Here is a 26,711-nt window from a genome sequence, read left to right as displayed (position 1 = left end):
TGGTCATCCCAAAAAGTTAGCTCCAGGCCCTGGGGTTCAGAGCCAATGAGATTGCCTGCAGGTCCTGACTTTAAAACATCAGGTTCTATCTGTGAGCCGAGCTCTCGATTCCTAAATATTGAACTGTTTAAGTGTCATCTCAGCAGTAATCTTTTATTAGCGCTTTTTTGCTAGCACCAGCTCCGCTCTGCTCACACCGCGGTGACCTAACGCGACACACACACCGAACATCGAAGGTATATTATTTTTGATTCTCATGTGAAGACAAATTTTGTTTCAAAAGACGCTGGAGGCAGCAAAAAAACACTGCTGGACACCCCCCCCCCCGTCTGTTGTCAGTATTAATATTAACGGTCTATGGTTGCTAGCAATGATGACGCAGTGACAATTCTCTCTGACCGATCAGTAGTCTGCAGGTTTTCACGTCACCTTTTGGTATCGCCTCAGCTCGCTTGGAACCTCGACTGAGGTGGTACTACAAAAAAAAGGGACTTCTTTCATAATGGAAAACCAAAAATAGGTGAGTAGAATCGGAAAAAAAGCCATTTGAGTTGGCAATATTAACGCCACATTTAGCTAATAAATGCTAAGCTGACACAACACCCCCAAAAGCTCAGAGCACCACCCCGTTTAGAAAGCTGCATGTGTAGAGGTCCAGATTGCGTGTGTGTGTGTAAAATGTAATTTCCCCTTTGTGGGATTAATGGAAACCTATTATCTAGTTTTCACGTTCATTCTTGTATTCTGTGTTTCTAATAGAACAGGATCACATGCTTTAATGTTCAAAAACATTCAAACATACATCCTTTACATGCGGTCACCTCATTATTTAAAGATTTGTTTGAGTTTAATATGAACATCAGATATTTTAACATTATAGATATGACTCACAATGACTCAAAATACAGAAAAGGTCTCCTTTAATAAAGTACGCAGTACATTATGAGCTGTGTGAATGACATTAGCAAGCTAGCTGGCTAGCAAACTTCAGCAGTTATTGGTAAACACCGGCTTTTCACAAAGAAATAGATATTACTCAAAATCATCAATTTGAAGCATCCAACATGCATTTTAGATAAAGGAGAGGAAAGTCTATCCCTTATATGTCCCTTGCCCCCTTTTGATGAGCGCCGTTAAATTGTATGAAGCAGCTGGGGTCTACTAGGATATACGTGTGATTGCGTCTATAAATTAGACGTTAAACGATAAGCTTGGTGATGTATTTTATGTTTCTACTCAATATCTAAGACTCCCATGAAGAGACCCAAACCAACTATGAATGTATCTATCAAGTACAATGTAAGTAACCACAGCCTGATGGCTCTTCTACCTTTGTGCCAAAGAGCTCCACTTTTCACTGCTCCAACTATTACAACTTGAATAGTAAAAAAATCTATGCTGTCTGAATACTGAAATTACAATTTGAATGAGATTTGTTTTATAAATAGGTTGGCTAACATAAGCTAATCTCCCTCTTGTCATGTCAGGTCTGATGAATACTAATTTACAGGAGTGAGAAACACAAGGCATTGTGAGCTAACGTTACGTACCGAGTAACGTTAGGACAGGGGGAGTGACAGGTTGCAGCTGGAAATTGGAAGGAGGATGGGAAATATTTTTAATAGGACTTTTAAAAACCACCCACCTAGCCAAAATGCTTATGCTATCAATAGATAGCTCATTCTGGTTTCCTAACTGCTTTGCAAGTTCTAGGAGCTTAGCTGGGAGCTTTATGGAGACAGCTAACGTTAATGTTAGCTGCTCTACAGCTGTCAGCGTTAGCTGGGAGCTTAATGGAGACAGCTAAAGTTAACGTTAGCTGCTCTACAGCTGTCAGCGTTAGCTTAGCTGGGAGCTTTATGGAGACAGCTAAAGTTAACGTCAGTTGCCCTACAGCTGTCAGAGTTAGCTTCAACGTCATATATTACCTTCTAACAGCTCTGTTCTCAGTAATGTGACAATGTGCAAGAAACAGGTCGCTTATTAAATCAATAAAATAGTAGTGAAAGCAACGTCTGGCTTAGTTATGAATGCCATTAGCATTGTGGCTAACACTATTGTTACCTAGTTAAAAACAAACCGTTTTGGCTGTGCTTTTTAGAATCACGTCGGTCACTCGGTTAGCACGTCATTGTGCTAACCAAGCAACGTTAGCCTTACAACAGAAACGCTTTATTACACTTGTAAGATAACATTTCATCACAGAGTTCTGTTGATTTGTGTTGTCGTGGTGGAATATAATGTAAAGCGAGAGCGGCGTGCCAGAAATGCAATGCACTGTGACATAGGTCCCCTGCAAGGCCAGGCTGCTGTTAGACGTCCCTCTAGTGGACAGAGCGTGGAACTACAACCACATGCTTGTAGTATCCTTGACAAAAAGAGTAGTGTAGAACATATAACAGACTGCACATAGGCATTAAATATTCAAATATTAAAAAATAACATGAAATTCGAATGGTATTATAGAGGAAGATTGGCAGCTCTAACAAACACACACACAGTATGGTATAATATAGTAGTAGTTTATTTTGTTGGTTGTTGTTGGTCATCGTCGTCGTCGTGTGTTGCTGCTGCTGGCGAGCAGCTTAGCGGTGCTTCTTCATCTATTGCAACACAGCGGTGTTTCTTTAAGGACTGGGACCGGGTGAACAGTCTCTTACACTGTGAACACCAGTAAGGTTTCTCGCCGGTGTGCACACGCAGGTGTCTGCTGTAACTATAGGAACTGTTGAAACATTTCCCACATTGGTCACAGCTGAACGGCTGCTCTCCAGTGTGGATACGAAGGTGACGCATGTAGTTACTCAGGCGACCAAAACCTTTCCCACAGTCTTTGCACTGGTGCGGTTTCTCTCCGGTGTGGGTGCGCACATGCTGTTTGTACGTTTTTGAAATGGAGAAGCTTTTCTCACAGAGTTCACAGCGGAATGGTTTTTCCCCGGTGTGAATCCGCAAATGGGATTTATAATTGCCCAACTGAGAGAAGCTCCTGCCACACTGGTTACAGCGGTATGGTTTCTCTCCTGAGTGGACACGCAGGTGGATCTTGTAACTACTTAAGTCACTGAAACTCTTTTCACATTGGCCACACTCAAACGGTTTCTCTCCAGTGTGGTTGCGCAGATGCAGACTGAAATGGCCCGACTGGGTGAAACTCTTCCCACAGAAGTCACACTGGTACGGCTTCTCTCCGCTGTGGCTCAGCTGGTGTCGTTTGTACGAACTTAAAAAACTAAAGCTCTTGGGACACTGGTCGCAGCAGTATGGCTTCTCTTTAGTGTGGACACGCATGTGGATCTTGTAGATACTGAAGTAACTGAAAGTCTTGTCACACTGGTCACACTGGTAGGGGCCGGTGTGGTCCCGCAGGTGCTTCTTGTATGAACTCTGGTTGCTGAAGTGCCTCCCGCACTGTTCACAGTAAGAGGCTTCGTCTTCAGTGTGGCTGTGCAGGTGGAGCGTGTATTTCTTTAGTTGGCTGAAACTGCGGTCACACTGTTCACAGTGGAACAGTTTCTCCGCGGAGTGAGTGAGCTCATGTCTTTTCAGGCTGCAGATCCGACTGAAACCTTTCCCACATTCCTGACACTGATGAGGTCGGCTCCTGTCGCTGTCAGTCTGTTTCAACTGAGAAAAACAGAGAGAAATAAGAAAATACGTACTATGGAACTTCACATCTAAAATTGTTACATCTGCTACATTTTTACCGCTTTTCCCCTTAGAACCTTTGTTTTCAGACCAAGTACAAGTAATTGCATTTGGGTATTTGCCGATACAGAGTACCCATATGATTACTTAATACCATTACAATTACTTTGAAAACATGCATTATTTTCGTGCATCATGACTTTACGAGATGTACCTAAGTGCACCATAAAGTCCCATCGATGCCCACACGCTTCACCGTTCAGGGTTTGTTTCTGTGACTCTTGCACGGGGAAGGCAAAATGTTCAGAGAAGCCTTAGGATTTAAGTGTTCTGTTGTTTCTGTGGCCTCTCCGACTCTGGCAGTGGTCATGGTGTCTGGAACAGTAAACATGCAGGCTATCGGTAAGCTACGCTGTCTTTAGCTACAGACTGTAGTATGTCCTGGACCGGTACTCCGGGCACTAGATGTTGCCTTTTAAATTTTGTAAAAATTAAATGAGCCATTAATGAGGTATACACTTCTCATATTCATAGCGCCCCCTATTGGCCAATCCTCGCAAAAACCGCACTGACGAGCCTCAGAGTGTCATGCCAAACAAGATTCTGAAGTTTTGTGTTGATAGCATTTAATTTGTTCAAGATAAGCAAAGTTTGGACCCCTACAAAAGCAATAGTGGAATCCTCCTATTGAACGGCCAGATCCTATTTTAAATCAGAAAAAATCAGATTCAGGTACAGCCCTAATAAAATAAATTGTATTTGATATGATGAAAATCCAATAAATACATTTTACAAAAAGCTTTTCAGCAGCTCGAAGGGCATAGAGCCTCACTTTCATGGTTGGCTCTTCACATGAAACATCCGCAGGGAGCCTTCAGTTTCATTGGAAACACAACGACGAGACACTGATGGAATAAGGAAGGAACAACAACTTTATACTACTACTCTTAGAACAACCTCTTATTGGTCCTGTATATGCCATACTTCTTTAAAACTGTAGAAGAAAAACAATACATTGAGTATTATGATCAGTTTATGTCCCCACCATGCTTCTTGTTACACATGTATCAAAAAGTTATTCACTTACATTATATTTCATCAACAAACCAGAATAATGCCAGCTGGCATTGTCTCTCCTACTGAGTGAGTGATTCATGTTTTGTCTTAACAATATGTTCAAGCTTGATTTAATCAAGTGAGTGCAGCGGCCATGTTTAATGCCATCGTCATTTTCTTCATCCTCACTTGCTTTTCTTCAGCACTCAGAGAGGGGAGAAAAGTCACATGATTGGATCGGACACAGCAACACACTGCCTTACTGCAGACAGCATGATCTTCCTACTCCAGATGTGATTATTTGCTGCCATGAAAAAAACAACAACTAAAAAACCCTAACCCTTCAACAAACATTTCTCTGATTTTAATTAGTCAAATTAATTCATAGTTAACTCAAAAGGTAGGTATAATGTCATATAAATGTGGTTCATTGACCAAGATGAGTGTAAAACTACTGGGAATAAGTTTGAATAAGTTGGCTAGAAGTTGTAACACAGAATTAGGTGTTACAGTACGTTATGTTACCCTAATGGTTATGCCTAGAGATCTGAAACTTTGAAATGTGTTATTGACAAGATATAGAAGGTATGTGTGGTGTTTTGAAATAGTGGCATGAAGCCTAGTTATTCAAGTATGACTCATTTTAGGCGAGGACAAAAAAAACAACGTTTTTAATTTATGTTTGAACTAGTGTAGTGTAGGTTGTGTTTCACCTGCATGCTTCAACAGCACATATCCAGAGACTAGAAGATGTTCACTTTCAAATGAGACCTCATACATGCATTTTGGCCCTGCAGATTGTTATGCGCTTTTCAATTGAGGTATAGCAAAGAGGCAAAAATTAAACAAAGAGGTGGATCTTAACAGTTCAAGCTTTACGGCGTGCATGATTGACGGGCCAAGACAAATTAAGGGCCAAGACAAAGTCCCAATGCTAACTCTTGGGCTTTTGGCCGTCCCACACAACACAACCTTTTGGGTCACTACTGGATTTGCCTGTGCCGTATTTGTCTGCCAGCGGAGTAGTATTTAAACACCTATCTTACAACTATGATGGAAACATTGGAAACAATGTTAGAGTGGTTTGTATGTGTATTAATTAGCGGTGGAACGGTACATGTATTCGTATTGAACAGAAACAGTACGGGCGTCTCGGTCCGGAGAACACGCGGTATAAAAATAAATAATACTTGCGTGCAAACGAATTAATGTAATGCAGAACTGCTGTTAGATACGCAGATTCTAGCCCCCCCCTTAGCTCTGAGGCTAGAGATGATGTGGGCTAGCTCAGGGGAGAGACTGTATGACACTAGGTGGTCCAGCCTGAGACATGCCAAATAAAAATACAAATTGCCTTCTGCATTTGTTTTGCTTTTCCCTCCATTGTACTGAAATCGTACCGAACCGGGACTTCTGTGTACCGTTCCACCCCCAGTACTCATTCCAGTTAAGTTTATTTTACTACTCTGCTGTTTGCACAGTAAAAATTGTTTACATTCTGTAACTGTTTCATGCAATCTCCTTCATAGAACGTTATTGTATAATGTTGTGGAGCCAAGCAAACCCTTTAGTAATCCATTTTAGTGAACATGATGATATTGAAAAACGAATGTGTCTGTTCTATGTACTCCTGACAGTACAATAAGCCAGTAACCTATATAAAAGCTCAGTCAAGCACGGGAAGGAAATCGTGAGATACTGTGAAACCGCCAGAACCTTAAACAATGATACTAATTTTTGGTCATACCGCCCAGTACTAGTGGTGGTGGGTATGAAATGACTGGTTCTTTAGGGAGCAGCCATACGGGTGTGTGTGACCCGACAGGCAGTGCTGTGTGTGTGATGGCCAGGGGGGTGCCTGTGGTCACGACAGAACACGGGTTAATGTTCATTTCTATTTGATCTCACCTCTTCTGAAGAACTCATGTCACTGGCTTAATGGGGAAAGTTAATGTCCTTGAAGTTATTGTCTTCCCATCAGCACTTTTCAGCCCTGAAAGGATAGAAGAAAGAGACTGGTCAGAGCAGACACACACACATGCACGCACACACACAAAACAGCAACGCTCCAGCTTCAACCGTGGTTTCTGCATAGAAAACTAGGAGGTGGCTGTCAAACTCCGACTGGTGTCTTCACTGAAAACACTATTTTCTAATAAGCAGCTAGAACCCGAAAAAAAGGATTTTAAGGCCGATACCGATGCAAATTTTAAAATCCAATATATCGGCCGATATATATATTTTTCTAATCCATAAACGCGTAACAAAACAAACAGATTTCCCTAACATTATTTAATTGTTGTTATTTATGAGTTCTCACTCAAATAATATGATAATGTTTTATTGTCACAACATAACAGAGGAACCAAAGTATATTAAGGTTCTGATAAATAAAACGTATAAAAATACAAACTTAGGATATGAAACTTAAAGTCCTTTGAACAAAAACACATTAACAAAAAATAATCGGTGTTGCCAAAAAGGACGTTGTAGAGCGTCCTCTGGTGGACAGACTATGCAACACCATCACTAACAGGACGCTGTACAGTGTCCTCTGTTGGACAGACTATGCAACACCATCACTAACAAGGACGCTGTACAGTGTCCTCTGTTGGACAGACTATGCAACACCATCACTAACAAGGACGCTGTACAGTGTCCTCTGTTGGACAGACTTTGCAACGCCATCACTAACAGGGACCTTGTAGAGCGTCCTAGCGCCCTCAGTAAAGACAATGTCCTGAGTCAGATTAGATCTACACCAAAACACAGAATCATACAGATCATATCTATACCCTCAACACCCTCGGTAATAAACATGCTCTCGTTTTGTAGATTTCAAAAACTGCCCTTGACTCAATTGGGCATGATGGTCTGTTTCTAAAATTAAATGAAAAGGTGTAACACCTATTGTATTATTAAAACAATGTATATAAACAATAAATGTGCTGTTAAATTTGGGAACAGATTTCTTCCCCCATAGCAGAGGGGGAATGGGTGAAATGATCTTGCTGCACGGACAGATAATTTCACATGTTTTGAGTACCTTTTACCTCAGATTTTGTGTTTTGATCTTGTTTTTAGACTCCCCGTTTTTGCAGTGTGGACCCTGACACTTCATCTGGAAAAGAGTTATTGTGTTCCAGAAACGACCCAGATGTCGGAAAAACCCAACCAGGTTCTTACTGGGCTCCACTGACGTGGAACAAACACACAGCTACACATATTTAGGTCTAAAAAAGGATTTTTAATCCAGCAGTCCTCAGAGACAATGGAAGAAGGGCCTTTTATGCTATAAAAAAAAGGCAAAACAGACATCCCTGTTAAAATCTGGCTCAAAATATATTCCAATCCATATTCAAACCTATTTTACTGGATGACAGTGAGGTTAGAAACTTTAAGAAAGGTGACAATCACCGTGATCCAAACCTTGCACGGCGAGATTGAGACTGAACTGGGACAAGTTCCCCTTTTAATTAGGATAAAATATAGAGCCCTCCGTTGCCAAGAGGCAAAGATAGAGAAGAGTCCCATTAGCCTGCTGACCCTGAGGCCCACCTCTAACGGGACAGCCCTCGCACAATCTGGTCCAACCAAATCATAGCTAAAGAGAAGGAAAAGTACATCAACTGTTGACATCTACCAAAAAAACTCAAACAAACTGCAATGCCGTTTGGCTCCAAACAGATATCACCTGTGTCCAGACTCAGTGATCACAGCCCTGGCCCCTCGAGGAGACAGGCTGTGTTCATCACACAACCTGTGATGCTTAAAGGTCCCAAGACATGGTGCTCTTTGGCTGCTTTTATATAGACCTTAGTGATCCCCTAATACTGTATCTGAAGTCTCTTTTATATAGACCTTAGTGGTCCCCTAATACTCTCTGAAGTCTCTTTTATAGAGACCTTAGTGGTCCCCTAATACTGTATCTGAAGTCTCTTTTATATAGACCTTAGTGGTCCCCTAATACTGTATCTGAAGTCTCTTTATAGAGACCTTAGTGGTCCCCTAATACTGTATCTGTAGTCTCTTTTATATAGACCTTAGTGGTCCCCTAATACTGTATGTGAAGTATCTTTTATATAGACCTTAGTGGTCCCCTGACCTTAACCTAAGATAATCTAGGGAGGTAACCTTCCCCCTCATGACCTCATAAGGGGCCAGATTCCAGATCGGCCCATCTGAGCTTTCATTTTCTCAAAAGGTAGAGCAGGATACCCAGGGCTCTGTTTACACCTATCACCATTTCTAGCCACTGGGGACCATAGGCAGGCGGGGGGAACTCATATTAATTTAAAAAAACCTCATAAAGTGACATTTTCATGCCATGGGACCTTTAATATTATCCAAACTCACAGTAAATGGACATGCAATGTTAATGTTTGTAAAGAAGACCTATCTAATGAACGTTAACGTTAAGATAGATATATGTAATAACAATATAAGAGAATAACGTTAACGTCACATCCATTTCAGCATGTCACCTAACGTTCGAAGAAGAAGTTTATCGAAGATAACTCCAACGGGCTAAACCCGAAGTCTGCCCACGCATCTCGTTCCCTCCAGCGGATAACGGCCAGCCTCGGCTAGCTAGTTTAGCGTTAGCGTTAGCAGCGGCCTAACGTTAGTACCATAACGTAACAGGTCAGCAGCGAGGAGCCGGAGAAAAGCCGCTACATTCCACGGCTAGACGGCTCCCTTAAATCCAGAGTAATATCAATAACCACTAACAAACCCAGACAAACGAAGAAAACAGCTTGGAACAGATACCTCTTGCTCTCCGACAGTTTATCTTCTACGTTGTTGTCTATTTCAATGAGCTACCATCTGGACACAACCCGCTGACTGGTCGATGCTAGATTGGATCCACAAGACGTCACATGATGTGCCTCGTGGCCCGCCTTATTTCGTCTTATTCTGCCTCTGATTGGCTAACCCTAACCAGTCCGCGCTTCTCGTGCCTGAACCTAACGACATCGTAACGTCTAGCAGATGTGATATAGCATTTACACCGCTTTAAACTTCTTCTTCTTCTTCTTCTTCTTCTTCTTCTTCTTCTTCTTCTTCTGTTGCTTACCGGCAGATAAGGCCCTTTTAGTGCACTGCTGCCCCCCGCTGGTGATGAGGAAAGTCTACATGAAAGCTCCTCCTGGACTCGGCTCATTCTTCATTTCTTTTTTTGGATTAGGCACCAACATTGTCTTTACTTATTCAAATGTAATTATAAAGTCCAATATTACATAGAAAATCCATGAGCTTCTTCAACTTAGTCCAGACATCCTAAATTCAGAATGGATAGTAGTGAATAGTGCAAATAGTTCTTGCATTGGATCAAGATGCATTTTACTTTCTCAGAGTCTCCACACTCATATTTTCCATCCAGGTGTTTCACAATCAGAACCAGCCCACTCCTAAGCCCTGGGCCTATGTTTCACAATATACCTTTAATATTTCCAATGCTCGGGACCATCACAACTACTGGAGGCAAACGTCAGGAAATATTGAGAGGCGTGAGCCTCAAGGTCGGGGGTCCAGTGCTGTTGCACATATCCCAGAGCCCCAAAGGATTATTAATAACCTCTGGTCCGTCTGGTTTCATTTTCTATAAACGCTTGTAAAACATCAACCCTGTTAGCCATTGTCAATCTATGAACATCATTTCAGAAAGTTTGTTCTACACTGAGGTCACTTGAATGTTACAGAGGTCGTAGGACCATACAGACAAATAAATAATAAAAAAAAATAAAACGGAACATGAATCTCACAGATGTATATTGACATAACACACACAGCTATTCCACATGAGCATTTGTGTTGTCTACAACAGTTCTAAACATACTTGGAGTGATCCAGAGCAAAACAAACATACTGAACATTAAAACTCATATAAAGGACAAATTAGTTACGTTTCTTACATGCAGTGTATCAATGTTGCACGTAACAGTACGGATTAATAGCACAATGACCGCGAAAAACTCAGGGCTTCTAGGCTGGATACAAAACCTTCTGTAAGGGCTAGGAAGACAACAGACATCAGCGGAACGGGGCCACTGTTAGCTTTTAGCTCCAAAAGACAGAATCTTTCTACTAGTTATATCATTAAGTTACAAAGTTATGAATCAGAAGTGCCGTTTAGCGTCAAATATGACGCACTCGTCCTCAGAAGGGAAAAATGGCCCCAAATGGTCTACGTTCATTTTTATTACCCCCTACTGGCCTATCTTTGCCAAATTTGGTACAAACAAGTTTGGTGTTGATAGCATTAACTGTGGCAGAGATATTGCAATTGCAAATTTCCCATAAAATGCATGTTTGCAAGTTTTGCAACGAAACCAACAAACGTTGATTATAGAGTTTTTGTGTTTATAGCCTTTATTGTAGCAGAGATATTGCAATTTTCCCATTAAAATGCATTGAGTTTTTAGACAAAACTAATAAACGTTGATTATAGCGCCTCCTAAAGGCCAATCTTTACTAAAATGGGTACAGAGCCTCCGAGCGGCATGACGACCATTCACCCTAGGTTTCGTGTTTATAGCATTTATTGTGGCAGAGATATTGCAAATTTCCCATAGAAATGCATTGAGTTTTCAGACAAAACGAATAACGTTGATTATAGCGCCTCCGATCTTTGCCAAATTTGGAAAAGACCATTGGGGAGTCATGGTGAACACTGGCCTCAAGTTCTGTGTTGATACCATTTAATTTGGTCGAGATATAATATGATATGTGTTTGGTAGCTTGCCATAGAAAATTAGTTTGGTCGTCAAATGCGCACACGTTAACGTAGCAAAATTCTGTGAATGACTTTTTGTCGTGGGCATCTGCAGATGCTACACACCAGGTTTTGTGCAGATCTGTCACGCGGCTTAGGACGAGTTTGAAAAAGTTGGTTTTGCGCTTGGCGCGATATTGCAATTGACAGAACTTTGAGCAGAAATGGGCGTGGCCTAAATCAGGAGACTGGGCGTGATTCAGTGAACACGAGGATCTAAAGATGTTTAATGCGTGGTATAGGCGTTAGAGCCTAACAAGGAATAATCTAAAGTTTGGCTTTGACAACATTTACTTTGGCCGCGATATGGCAAAGTTGATGTTTTCATAGTTAGCTACACAAATTTTCTATGTCATCTATGTCTATGTCAGTTGTCCACATCATTTGATGTAGATATTCCGTCAGGGTCTTTCCAGATGAAGTAGAGTGAGCAGGTAAGAAGAGGTTCTCCAGAGTCCCCAATGCCCACACCTCAATCTGGATAACTACTGCATCTTTTTTCTTGCATCTAAACGTGCATTTCTCCCTTTCTATTTAATCTTTCTGTGTAGTCTGGTGATCCATACTGTAAATTATTAGGCACTCTTTTCCCTTCTTTGCCCTTTTCACAAATAAGAATGAAGTCTTTGAATATCCACAGTTCTATAACTCGGAATCTGATTCTACTCCTCTCAGGTATAGGAAATCTTAAGCATGGCAGAAATATTTCAGAGAAGATGGGGATACCAGGTCAGACAATATAGAATATAATTGTTTCCATTCCTAAGTAGGGTGTAGTAACACACAGACTGTACAAATAGTAGACACAGCTTCCATGTCTGAAACAGTAAAGCCAAGGTTTCTATAGAAGTCTGAAAAAAATTAGCCTGCTTTTCTCTTGATTTATTACCTCAATAAACATTTTCATAATGAGTCTATGGTCGAGTTTTTGGCTGTTGTTCAGGTTTTCATCCTCAGCTGCTTTGTAGCGCTGCATTTCACAAACGTGTGAGACTGGTCAAAGGTTCGGTTACTTTGAGACCCAAAAACCTCCTAACAGACGCCAACAAACCTTTGTTTGGGATCCGTCGGGCCCAGTTCCTCACGGCTCACATCTCAGCCTTTATTCCTGACAGACAGAAGTCATAATTCATGTCATGAAAACATAAACAAAAGTAATTTGGAACAAACGACAAATGCAAATGGTTTTCTTTTGAGGACAGTCTATGTTAGAGTGTCGTTTAATGTCTCTGTGTGGTTTTTAGAAAAAAAAACATTTAAAGGGCAGGCATGTTAAATATACACTGAAAATGCTCAGATCACACAGAAACTTTAAATATAATATCTGTTAATACTTGTGGTAATGTGTCAAAAAGAACTTAGAGTTCTGGGTTGTCCATTTGTCCAATACTTCAATATTTCTGTTGAAAAGCAACTAACAAGATATTGGTCAAAATGTATGAGTTTAATAGAAAATAAAATGATACCAGAGCAAGGTGCGAAGTGAAGAGTGATCATTTTCACATTTGTCTCAGTGGAGCCATTACGGGCTAGCTCCTTATGCCTTGATATTAACATCATGGACGTCTCATGATAATTACCACATGTGGTCATTGCAAAAATGATATGAATCCATGAAAAGAAATGGAAGTAGCTGTAGACACCTTGACATTTTCAGCTTCACTTAAACGTCTCGGCCATTTGTCGTGTTGTAGGAGAAGCTTTGGCAGCTAACCGGTTAGCTTCTAACTAGCAGCACAAAGAACAGCCTCCTGGTGAAAGGAAATCGCAGACTTGAGTTCTTAAAAACTTACACTATACATAACAAGAACCACATTAGTACTGTAATTAATATTGTTAATATTATTCTTATTACTATCATTATAAACACTAAATGCAGCCAGGCTGACAAGTTCATCTGAAAGAAAAAACTCAAAGTGACATGCAAACGTTGGCGTCCTGTCTCCGTCCACTCTCCGTCTTCGTGGCTGTCCTCGGTGCAGTGCATTTATTAAAAGGAAAGTCTTTATTCACAGTTTCTTGTCCGCCTCACAGCCGTGAGAGCTCCTATTGGCTCAGGTTTCAGAATCAGCAGCTGCCATTGGCTGAGCATGGAGAGCTCTGATTGGTTTTTCAGTCTGTTTGGCACATCATCCGGTTGGCTTCAGAACTCGTATGGCAACACCATTGGCATGTGCACTTGTAAATGATAGGGAGAAGTGTGTGTGATGAGGGATCAGTCCGTGTGTGCCAATGTTCTGTGTGTCTGTGTGTGGACTGACCTATAGACAGGGCTGGGCACCATGGCAACATGGCTCTCAACTACTAGTCCTCATCAGCATGTGAAAACAGTTGTATATGTTTTCTGACTAGACTCATTTCTCTGATTGTTCCATTTCTTTTTGAGATATAGAAAGAAATGTCTTGGATGGAGGCTTTTAGGGTAGACACAACTGGATCTCTCACTAACAAACTCTGAGTGAATTCTTTTATCTTCTTTCTGATCCTCTAGTTGTTTAATGAGGAGACATTTTCCCATAAGGTTTCCTGAAGCTAACTGGGACTCTAAGCGTGGCAGTCAATCCTGTGTTTGATTTAAAGGATATTTTTTTAGATTGGTTTATTATAGATCCGTTCCAGCACCCCAGAGAGAATGGGCGAACAACAGTGGTATTGGTTTGAATAAAGTCAGCTAACACTACTGCGAGATGAAATTGGAATTTTTCATTTTGTAAAAAAAGAGAAAACTTAAAACGAAAATAAGACAGCACTTTAACTTTAAAGTGCCAGCTGCTGTGTGTGTGTGTGTGTGTGTGTGTGTGTGTGTGTGTGTGTGTGTGTGTGTGTGTGTACAGCATATATGTACTAGATGATAGTTATCGATGAGACTACAGCAGACGAGGGGCGTAGATAGAAGGTGATGGGCATTCAGCAGTGAGGAAGGCTCATACAGTTTGCAGTACCACTACTGGTTGGACTGTCTGACTGGGGGATTGTGAGTTTTTGGAGCCAGACTAGGGACTTACAGGAGTCCTGTCTTGTTATTATTCTCAACGCCATGCAATACATTTCCATTCTGCGTAACATTGGACTTTCACCCATTTTCTCAGTTTATGTAAAAGCCTCAGCCTGACACATCAGCTGCATTTCTTCTTACTGTGTTACAACGTTTCTCTGTGCTGAGCCTGTCTAACACATTAAGGTGCACTGTGTGCATTCAATATCAATCTGTGTTCTGGCTGAGCTGCGCTGTAGGATTCTTATTAAAGCATACTGATGGCCGCAGGCCAAACACACTCAGTCATTTGCCTTGAAGATACGTGAGAAGCTTATTTAACATGTTAACTGCAATGTGAAATACACTGATATTAGCAAATCTAAAGACAGTATAAACTTCCTGAGAGTAGCCATGCTATGTATTTTTCTGGGACCAGAATGCCACTTACAGTGGGGCTCGAAAGTTTGGGCACCCCTGGTAATAATTTGTATTAATGTGCATAACGCCAAGAAAAGATGGAAAAATCTCCAAAAGGCATCAAATGAAAGATTAGACATTAGTATAATATGTAAAAAAAAGTTAGATTTTATTTCCATACTTTTCCATCAAATTTTTACCTGGGGTGCCCAAACTTTCGAGCCCCACTGTATCCACACTCAATAAATATTTGGACACTTTCTGCATATTGTGAATGACAGAACAATAACTGATATCTGGGCTGGCAGCCAGCTGACTACAACAGATGCCTTTGTCAGTTGTCATGTCGGTCTCATGCAAGCCTGATGTAATACCTTTAATTTGAAGAAATACAACTGTCCACATGCTAATCTTCACAGCCAATGTAGATTAACTGCTGCTGTCATCACACGGCACGGCTCGAGCAGACAAGTTATTGCACCCTTCTACCAGAGCCGACGCCCCTGAACACACCGCACTGTGTTGACTATTAGCTTGGCTATTGCCATTCACACTACACTCTCTAGTCTCTTTGCTCTCCCCATAATGCGTTGTGTATCTACTTGTAAGATGTCATGCGCAGACAGAGATGACGGGCCCAATGAGACATTTCTCAGCAAATGATATTTGATAATACCCTGCAGCTGGACTGGGCTTTGAAGTGTGAAACTTAAACCAGATACAGCTGGGGGACATTATTTAAAGTAACCCCTACCAGGATCCCATTTCTTGGCAACGTACAGTTGGCAGGTTTCTGTCATATTCTACTCAACTTAGATATTGTCCCTGTTTATCGCAGGTTGCTTTTCTTACCCACAAACACTACCTTGTGTTCACTGATGGGGGACTTATTCCAGGTCCAGTGTCTGACCTTAGGTACTATCTTACCAAATACATCCATTAAAGCTATAGTGCGTAGTTTCTGTCTCCCCCATGAGGAATTCTAAGTAATGACAACAACACTGCCTGTGGTCCACATGATACAAGCCCCCTTCCCTCCTCCACACAGCTGCTTGTAGCCAAGGAGGACATGGAGGATTAAAAAAACATGATGGAGTCTTTACAAAAGGTCATCATCTTCACTCGGGTTTCTGCCCGGAAAGTCACCACAAGACGCCACGATCTTCATACTGATAAATACAGACAGAGTTGTGTGGAGCTGATAGTCCATAATTAGCTTTGGAGCAACTCATTTGGCAATGACTAGAATGTAACCGACGTTCATTAATATCAATACGCACTAGAGCTTTCAATGTAATGCTGTTAACACTGGATAATAAAAAACTAACTTCACATGACCTATAAGTGCTATAATATCCTTCTGCCCTGTGACTATCATATGGTAGAAGAGTGTTAAGCGTAGATGGCAGCCACATGTAGACTAGTGAGTCAAAGTCATTTACAGTAATACTTAAGTTGAAACACCACAAAACATATTAATAAGATGCTGTTAATATCATAAGGACAGTAGTAACACCATTAACCAAATGCTAACTTATCAAATAAAGTAGTACATTTGTATCGGAATACTCGTACATTTTTACGAGCTTTTGTTTGATTATTAAGTCCATATACAGAACGAGTGATTCATCATAAAAAGGTAAAGGACTGAGTGTCTCTCAAACGTTTGTGATGGCTTATTTGTTTGTTTTTGTAAAAAAAAAAGAGTCTAACTGGTGCAATGGATATGTTGTTGTCAGCGTCCACAGGTTACATATGATGATGCTTTGTTGATGTCACCATTGTGTGTCAAAGTCAGAAAATCCTACACAAGGGGGCTTTCAAATAAATTAGGATTATTTTGTATCAACATACATTTTGACTCATTTTTGCCCATCCCTGTGTATAGTGTGTGTGTCTGTCTATGTGTGTGTGTGTGTGTGTGTCAGTCCATGCATCTCTTGGGTTAGGCAAAAGTCTCTACTTATTAGGGATTCTCAGCTAGCAATAAGGAAAACAATTAAGAACAATAACATCATTTGCTATTACAATTACTATTAGTTCATGGATGCGATTTTTCAGGATGTCAACTTGTGTTCATAGCATTCAAACTTATTTAAACCAAGATTCTGCTTTTCCTGATCCCAACCCTGATTGATGTTGTTATTGCATTAACGTCAGCATAACTGTACTTTCTAGAGCCTCCCTGGCAAAAATCTACAAAACAATGATGTGTGTTTGTGTACAAAACTGTCCACTGTGCTTGATTGTTTTTCATGAATTGTAAATGAGCAGCAATCGTTCTCGCTGATGGTCGAGGGACTCACTAGGCAGGTCTTTGCTAAAGCCTGACAGCCAAGTGGAGGGAGGACAACATATGTCCAGTCTTAGAGATCCTCAGAGAGATATGATTGGCTAAACTCCGGGTTGCAAATCAGGGCAGATCACCCACGGTGAGTGGTAATTGGTCACCGAAGGAAATGACATGCATTTCCACTCACTTTCAGAGGGGGAGGGAGGATGTGTGTTGATTGGCTGTAAGGCACTGGCTCGGATGTGGTCAGGAGAGATCAGTCATGCTGAGGCTCATGGGTAATCCTGGACGGAGGTAAGCCACTGGGACGCGCCCGTTCTCGCCGGTCGATCCTGTGATGGATAGACGAGCTTTGGAGCGCATTGCATCTGTGAATTTCATCTGTACAAGGAAAAGACATGTTAACCGTGCTCTGGCAGAAAATGAAACTTGAAGGAATGGTTCATTGTTTTGGGAAATATGCTCCTTTCTTTTCTTTATGAGAGTGACAGGTGAGGACTGATATCAATCTCGTGTCAGGAATAAATTTTCATGAGGAGCATGTTTCCTAAAATGTTGAACTGTCCTTTAAAATCCTCATCAACCTTGTGATAAAAAAGGCGTACTGTAGAACAGAAAGGGAACTCCTTTTGATGACCTTTGAGAACATGGCATGAAACGTGAGCATCCTGAAAGTTATTATCACACTAACGGGCTGTCAGTACACTGCAGAGTTGGGTTTTTAGTGTTGTTCAGACCTTACCTGCTTCATTTCAGTATTTCATTAAGGGATTGTTGCCTCCAGAAATGACTTATTCATTCTGTTGCAGCGTTGCTGCAACCTGCGTGGTTCAGACTTACGTGCCATGTCTGAAACACGGTGCTGTGTCATCAGTGATTGAATGTTTAATTCCATCTTCCAGGATTTTCAATCAGCACTATAAGACTCATCGCGTAATCAGGTTTCATAGTTTTTAGTGTGAAAACACATTCGTCATAGGGCTGCAGGAGACTTCTTTTCAGCATCGACATTGTGATGTGCACATGTGCACACATCCTCAACACATCATGCTTTAAGTATCTTGCTGCTTCATACATATGAATAGAAAGTGGGCAGCTAGGAAAGACACAGAGGTGAAAGTGAAAATAATCTGGTAATAATTACTGAATGCAATTCTATGCTCTGTCAGTGTAGTGTATGGAAATATTGCATATTAAAGGATTTTTGCATCATTGTAATAAACAAGACAAACAAAACATACCTGTCTGGTTATTTAATCCATAAACATTCAATATTTCTATCTTTTCTATGAAATGTACACTAGCTCAAAATGTCTTTTTTTTGCAATATAAAATAAAATACACCATGACTCGGGCTGGGTACCACATTCAATACGTTTTAGGCACAGACCGAATTGCCTCTAGTATTAAATGTCAAAAAATACCTCATCACCCAATTTTTAATATCTAAGGAGTAAATCAGCATCAGTGAGCCAATCAGCGCGCAGCATGCTTCTATACCTAGGTCTCTGTGATTGGCTGTCTAACGTTACACGTCTTAGAGACACGCACGAAAAGCTCTATGTTACACAGAGATGGACTCACAAAGTAGGAGCTGAAAAGAAAAAAAAAAGATTTTTGCTGTAATGTGTAGAGTCATTTCTTTTTGTTTTATAAAATTGGTATCTAAAAAAGAAGCGTTTAGGAACCGGTATCAAAGTCACGTCATCAAAATCGTTTTAAAGATACCCAGCCCTAATCATGACAGAATATCTTTTCACATCACACACTCATTTTCCAACTCTTTGTAATGTGGTCATTGCAGAGATAATTTTCCTTCTTCAAAATTATTTAAATAATGAATGCATGTTGCCTTTATAAATTGTTTTAGCCTTTAAGTCACTAAATGCAGCAAGACATACGGTAGCATTATGTAACAAATGAATGGATAATGTGTGTAAAAGCAATGTATCGGGTTATGGTTGCATGTTGCAGTATGACCAGGAGCGTAGAGAGACATTGGAGGCAAATCAAATCATCGAGAAAGCAACATTGATTTATGCGAGTATGAATTCTGGTTTGGAGGAAAGAAACTTCTCACATTATCTTGTTAAGATCCATTGCTATGGTGACTGATGCTGCTACATCATATTGTGCTTGAATGTGCTTTGATTGCACTGAATGGGTTTCCTTTAGAATTTTTTATTTTTTTTATAACTAAGGCTTTTGTTCCCTGAAGGAGATAAAACAATAATAACACATACAGTTTAGGATATCACATATTTGTGTGGCTTATGGTGGTGTACCTCATTCTTCTCCTTCAGGAATCATTATATTTATCATTACATTCCTTTTCGGTTAATTCACTCGGTACAACACATAATATGGGACAAATATTCTCGACTCGCAGATAAGTCACACAGGAAGTACATTTTTAACGCATTGTCGACCAAGCAGAAACATCCCTGCTGTCTAAAAACTTAACAGAACTAACCAAATGAGAACAATTGAACAATTAAACACACTGCACTTAATTTCAGAAGTAAGGCGTTTTGAGTAAGAACAAGGAATTACCCCTGGACGTAAACAGACACTGCAGAAATGATCCCACATCTAAGACTGTTAGGGGATGTTAGGGTCAATGGACCCTCACAGTTTGCAGCATGAGTACATGGCCCAACAAAGCCTGTCTGCTCCTGGTAATTATATTCTAGCTGCATTTCCAAAAAAAACCAGGTTATGGTAAGCATAGCCTGGCAAATTGACCAAAGCCATTTTTTCAGCTCCAACTTAATCAAATTACTGGCCTCAACCAGGATTGTGACCCAGGTTTGTAGTCATTCCACGAGGAAGTCAACTCCAAGACTTAGTCTGGGAACAGCGGCAGGGGTTCCTAACTGCTGTTGGCTCAGGGGGAGGGAAAACCATGTGAACTTCGAATGCTTCTTAGCCAGCAAAGGAGAGGTCTACTCTGATGCCAGTTTCTATGCTACCCAACAGTACACATGCCCCCTCTACTCCAGGGTCTAGTGTTGGAATACCCCAGACAGAACAGAAAGTGCTAGTCGTGAAAACCTTGCTGTGGTCTGGCTCGAATGCGCTTACGCATATAGGTCCATCCCCCATCATTTCAGTTAAGTAGCGATGGACCAATACCATATCCTAAAGCACATCCATGGTCTCATCAGCAGTTTATTCGGAGACATCAGATCACGCTTTCAAACCACTAGTTTAACAGAGTGGCAGCTTGGGGAGAAAAGCCTCATAATGGGGTGCACCATCTCTCCCATTTTTTTCATCACAGGGATGAACCTAATCATTACACCAGCCAGCAATGAATCCAAAGGACCAAAGATCATCACAAGAAGTCAACATCTGGTAACCAGGGGATTCATGGATGACTTATTGTACCCACAACAACTGACGTGCAGGGAAAATGGGTCCAAGCAGAACTCGATCGAGGCCCCCAGGGCAAAGATGACATTCAAGCCCCAAAAAATCAAGGTTCCCAGTGACCAACAAGCCGGTTCAAGCATTTCCAAGGAGAGGAGATCCCACAATGCAAGGTAATCCAATAAAGTGCCTTGGTAAATAGTTCAAGGACACTCTGACTGACAAAAATGGCATATCCCATATGGAGAACCACATGGAAAAATCATGTGTGGCTCGCTTGAAACATTTCTTACTGTGTATGAAGTGCCTATGACAACAGCCGAGGGAGTGGATAGAAAAGTCAGTAAGCACCTATGTGGCTTGGGATGCCCCCAAGATTTACATCCGTAGGTTTACTACAGCTTCCCCTGTCCTCTGTAGTAGAGGAATACAAAGTCACAAATGCAGACTCTCCTTGACAAACCAAGATGCACTTGGAGGAAGTGGGCCGCCAGCACTGCAGTCAGCCAGTCAGAATGCTTTCTTAATTTTAATTCAATTTCAATTTATTTATAGTACTCAATTCATAACAAGAGACATCTCGAGACACTTTACAGATAGAGTAGGTCTAGACCACACTCCAGAATTTACAAGGACCCAACAGTTCTAGTAGTTTCCTCCAGAGCAAGCGACAGTGGCGAGGAAAAACTTCCTTTTAGGCAAAAACCTGGGACAGACCCATGCTCTTGGTAGGCGGGGTCTGACGGGCCGGTTGGGGTTAGAATGAAGAGTGGCAATAACAGTCACAAAAAATAGTAGTTTTTAGTAGTTCTTTGTAGTAGTTCGTGGCATAGCAGGGCACTGTGGGACATTACAAGGCACAGCAGGACGCCTCCCTGATCCGAGGAACATGCTGGGGGAAAAAGAACATAAGGACTCCGGGGAATGACTCCCCAGAGCTAGTAATGTCTCTTAAGACCAGAGACATTACTGAAAACCACTGCAATGGAAGGCAGAGACTTGTCATATTCAGCAGTAGTCAAAATCTAACCCTAGGGAAAAGAGAATGATGTCCATGAAGATGTCCGGAGAGCCAAAGCCATGCAACAAGGAGCAGAAGGTGCCTGGACAAGGTGAGATCTCCCTAGGAAAAACATCACATGGGCTGAGAGACTGGAGACTTGAGACTGGAGCTATTTCGAATTACCTTCTTTCTTAGAGCTGTTTATGACACACTGATATCACCAGTTAACCTTCACATGTGGGGTGTGAAGGAGGACCCTTTTTTTAAGTTGTGCAGAGTGAGAGGAACCATGGCGCACATTTTGTCTGGGTGCAAAATAGCTTTGGTCCAGGGAAGGTACAGATGCCATCATGACAGGGTGTTGAAAACGCAAGCAGACACCCTCGAGCAGCACAGGAGAAAGAAGCATCCAAAACAAGATCACTGCTGAACACCTTCACCTTTATCCAAGAGGACAGAAATCCATGTCCAGAACTGCAGTTTCCAGAAGCAGTACCCTCAATACTCTTGATACCAGATGTCCTTATCGGGTCCCTAGGAGGAAATAAATCACCTTGGTGGAACTAACAGTTCCATGGGAAGAGGGCTGTGAAGAAGCAGCAGAGAGTAAGAAGACCAAGTATCAAAAACTGGTACAGGAAAGCCGAGAAAAAGGATGGATGACGTGGTTGTTCACTGTGGAGGTGGGATGTTGCAGATTCCCAGCCCAATGTCATGGAATCCATTGAAAGCCCTTGAAAGGAGACAGCTGCTTGAAGACTTGGGGAAGCGGCGGAAAGAGCCTCTTGTTGGCTTTAGCATTAAAGAGTGGACACTACTAGAAGCCTGGAGGAGAGGGGGAGTGAATTGGACACCACCGCCGACCCACCAATTAAAGAGTGTTGTTGTCAGGATCTAAACACTCTGTGAAGGTTGGACACCCCTTGATAACCTCAACCTCTGGGCCAAGACTACATTCATTGATGTAATGAAACCTGAACCAGCGTAGCCTAAGAAGTGACACTGACTGCAGTGGCTGAAGTATAAATGTGCAGCTTGAGCCTAACACACACCACCACAGGCTACCTGGCTCTAAGGTGTGAATAGAGCATCTTCAAACAGGCCATGCAAGCAGTGATATCCCACACTGTATCTGTTGTAACGAGTTCATCAACTCAAAAGGAAAAAGGCTATTTATCGCTGTTATTCAGTGGTGTTACATTTTCATTTGTTCTATCAACATGTCCAGTGTTTGATGATGCTACCAGGCCAAACCATCCCATCTTTAAAATTAAACCATGGGGCCGCCAATTGAAAAGCTGACATTAAGACAGATGGGAGTGATTGGCCAATGAGTCAGTCCATTAAAGAGGATGATTGGCTAGAATCAGGGAAGGAAAAAAGGAAAAAGGGAAAAGTGGAGGTGGGTAAGAACACAAGAAGGAGAGCGGAAGAGATAAGAGGAAAGAAAGAAAGAAGAGGAGGACGGATGAGTGCAGAGAGGGTAGGAGTAGTGGTTAAGAAGAGACTCCAGGAGAAATAAAAAAGGGATAGAGGAGGTGAGTAAGCTGTTGGGTAATGAGTGAACAAAGGAATGGAGTATCACAGCCATACACAGTTTTGACCGGCTATCTTGAATGTGGTGTTAATCTAGACTCTATTATGGTCTCCATGTTACTTTTGTTTATCAAGAACAACTGCATTGACATCTTGTCCTAAATATAAAGTCAATCATAATACTCAGCAATGCCAGCAGGCCTCAATGGCAACTTCTTTGTCTCACTGTTGTGTCTTACATTATTTTCTTTGGACAGTGTAAGGCTATGCATTTTTTGGAGGAAAAGGAAAACATAAGGACTGGGCTAACACGTCTGTCATTTTATGAATTTAGAACGTAACCGTCCCATAAAATGTTCGTAGTCATTGCAGTAGTAGACTTATTTGTTGCTGTTTTAAATAATGGGTCTTATTTTTCAAGCTGTAAGTAACCATTTTTGTTCTCAAATAATTGTGAGGTCTCGAAAATACCTGTGGTGACTGCTGATTAAGGCCTTGTAACAGCCAACAATGCATCATTTCCTGAAATGTAATAAAAAATAATAGTAAAACCCAATAATGGAATAACTTTACCAATAATGTAATACAATGTCCAGACTGATGTTGTAATAACATTTTCCAGGTGGGTCATTCTTTCCCCAAAACTGATCATTTTGATGCATAATCTCAAAAATGCTCTCTTATTGAAAATTAATGTATGTACAGTATATATTGATATGAAATTTCAATACATATGGATAATGCTAATGCTTGGAGGCTAATACGTATGGTAACATTATCAGGTTACAACAATGTTCAACACACTCAAAGTTATTTTGAGTATGACTGTCCCAGCAATCGGTCAACTACCACCACAAATAAAATCAAAATAGTTCATAATATATTAATATTTTCTTTCTCATATGAAAAACATAACATGAATAACTATACTACACAAAATGTAAATAAAGCTTATAAACAATAAACAGATTTCTTTTTTTTTGGTCAAGGTTTAGTAGTGAAACAACAACTCCCATGATCCCACCCAACTTCACGATGTCATCAATAAGTGTGTGTTTCCATTGAGAGACGCCTACAGGCAGAACATTTTAAGTGCAAATGTTTTTACATTTTCAGGTACTCCATTATTGGGTGCTAGAAGACATTGAAGACCTTGTTTTAAAAGAAATAATATTTTCATTTACTAATTATTTAGACTTTTTTAATTTTGCCATTTCTTTTATAGCGAATAGTCACTGCCATTAAAACTAAACAGTTCCTCAACAGCCTACAAAAAAGGAGCATTTGAGCCACAAAGGGAATTTGAGTTCCATTAATGATAGCTTAACAACAATCAACAACAGGTAAAGTGAAACATGAAGGTTCAAAAAGTTTTCCACAAGTGCTATTTTGGATCATTGAAAATGAGATTGCAGTTTGCCATTGAAGCTGTCATGCACCACCATAATGTAAATGCAGCTGTTGGATGGGATGGTATGAATGAATGCCAATTAAAAGTTCTTTGTCTAAACATTGTCTATGACTGTGAAGTGAGGAAGGTTTTAGCCATCAATCATCACTCTCCTACCCGAGTTAGATCTTGACACTCTCAATGCCGTAAACGTTGTAGCCCTCTTTATACGTGGCGTAGTTTGGCTGGTGGCTGGGGGACAGCAGGTTGAAGTTGGGGGCATGTTGAGGAGACGACATAGTGTGTGTGTAGTTTCCTGTGTGCTGGGGGGACGACAAGGTGTTGGCTGCCACCTTCATAACAAAAATAAAGTCATTGTTATTACTGTACTGATTGACAATGATGAGTCTTTTGCTGTGTGACTGATGTCATTACTGATTCACATGACAACAATAGTTGGAATACTGATAGCACCAATAAAAGATAACTGCAAAAGCAATTTAGGTGTGCATTACAAGAGAGGACGAGAACGAGAGAGAGATAGAATAGCCTTTCATGGTCTGTCTATACATGAAAAATCGTGTTACTCTTTTTATACAAGAAATAGCAACAGCATGTGTGTGTGTACTCCAAGGCCCAAATATCATGCTGAAAAAAATAATAAAAATACAATAATTAGATTGTGACAGAATGATAACTTTCTGTTAAGCTATAGTTCTTCTGGATAGCATTGCCCTGGCCTCCAGCACCACCATAAGGAATCTCTGAGTTTTTTTTTATCAGGATATATCCTTTATAGCCCACTTAAAACAAACTTTAAGGAAAGCCTATTATCAAGCCTGTTAACAATTAGGCACAACAAAAAAGTAGTAAATGCATTTGTTACTTCAAGGCAGGACTATTGTAATTCCTTATCAGGTTACTCAAATAAGTCCCTGAAGACTCTCTAGCTGACCCAGAATGCTGCAGCGCGTGTTCTGACAAGAACTGAGAAAAGAAATCCTATTTCTGTAAAGATCCTTCTCCTGACCTACAAAGCTCTTAATGTTAAGGAACCTTCATACCCTTAAGAGCTCATAGTACCTCACTGCCCCACTAGAGCACTGCGCTCCCAGAATGCAGGGTTACTTGTACCCGCTCCAGTCTGGGTTCCAGAGGCAGACACGGGCTCCACATTTAAGAATAAGTTTCAAATTCTCTTCTTAGATAAATCTCATAGTTAGGGCTGGTTCAGGTTCACCTTGGAGCAGCTCTTAGTTATGCTGCTATATTTTTAAACTTCCTATGACAAACTGAGCTCCCCCCCCCATCTGTGTTTATGTGTATATAAGTTCCATTAACATTGTTGTTTAGTTCCTAATTTCTTCCCTCAAGTCCTTATGCCTTCTCATCTTGCAGATTTCCTTAGATTGTGGCAGCAGTGGTCCTGCTTGACGCCCACTTCCTAATTTTTGTAGGTCTGTTATCATTATCATCAACAATAATAAAGTGTGGGTCCAGTCACAGGACACAGGGCCGGCATCATGTATACGTCACAGTCTTACTACAGCAACCTTCTGTTTTCGGTTTCTGATTAAAACCTGTTATTTAGTTGAAGTTATAAAAAGTGTCTTGTAAGCTTTTTAGAGGACGTTTAATTTGTGTTGCTGATTTATGATTTATGTTTTGAATTGTTCTGTTTTAACAGCTACAGAGAGAAGAAAAATACTCTCCTCACATTCCTTTAAGAGAAAAGGGAACCACAGATATACAATTAATGTGGTCAAAGAAATGTTTTACGATGATGCGTCACACAAGAGACTACATCACACAGTTTACTTTTCATGAAAGGAGAGGGGGTTGAAACATATAGGACGGGGGCAAACCAGCAATGATAAAAAATAACTTTCTAATGACTGCATTATGCCTCACACAAGAGTCTACAACAAACGGTCCATGAGTTATGAAAGGGGCGTGGCAGAAGTACATGGGCATGACTGAAGTACATGGGCATGGCTGAAGTACATGGGCATGGCTGAAGTACAGGGGCGTGGCTAAAGTACAGGGGTATGGCTGAAGTACAGGGGCATGGCTGTAGTACATGGGCATGGCTGTAGTACATGGGCGTGGCTGAAGTAAATGGGTGTGGCTAAAGTACAAGAGCGTGGACGAAGTACAGGGGTGTGGCAGAAGTACATGGGCATGGCTGAAGTATATGGGCGTGGCTGAAGTACATGAGCGTGGCTGAAGTACAGGGACATGGCT

The 26,711-nt window shown here is 41.0% G+C and overlaps 2 protein-coding genes across 2 annotated transcripts in view; both read right to left on the bottom strand.

Moving 5' to 3' along the window:
• Nucleotides 1–905: 905 nt before the first annotated feature.
• LOC116695540 (zinc finger protein 239) lies at nt 906–9,701 on the bottom strand. The gene is made up of 3 exons (XM_032525864.1): nt 9,475–9,701; nt 6,613–6,697; nt 906–3,627 (listed from the first exon to the last, which is right to left on the bottom strand). Exons 2-3 carry the CDS (start codon nt 6,628–6,630, stop codon nt 2,524–2,526), a joined length of 1,122 nt encoding a protein of 373 aa, XP_032381755.1. The 5' UTR covers nt 6,631–6,697; nt 9,475–9,701; the 3' UTR covers nt 906–2,523.
• A 2,969-nt stretch (nt 9,702–12,670) lies between these two features.
• LOC116701446 (glutamate receptor 2) overlaps nt 12,671–26,711 on the bottom strand; it is a 67,547-nt gene continuing 53,506 nt past the window's right edge. Inside the window, exons 20-21 of the mRNA XM_032535157.1 lie at nt 24,645–24,820; nt 12,671–17,547 (exon numbers count right to left, since the gene is read on the bottom strand). Coding sequence (XP_032391048.1) covers nt 24,650–24,820 — 171 coding nt within the window. The 3' untranslated portion in view covers nt 12,671–17,547; nt 24,645–24,649. The remainder of the gene's footprint in view (nt 17,548–24,644; nt 24,821–26,711) is intronic.

This window comes from Etheostoma spectabile, chromosome 2 (assembly GCF_008692095.1).
Source record: "Etheostoma spectabile isolate EspeVRDwgs_2016 chromosome 2, UIUC_Espe_1.0, whole genome shotgun sequence".
Taxonomy (NCBI): Eukaryota; Metazoa; Chordata; class Actinopteri; order Perciformes; family Percidae; genus Etheostoma; species Etheostoma spectabile.
The sequence above is the reverse complement of the archived record's forward strand: the minus strand, read 5'-3'. Positions and strand labels throughout refer to the sequence as shown.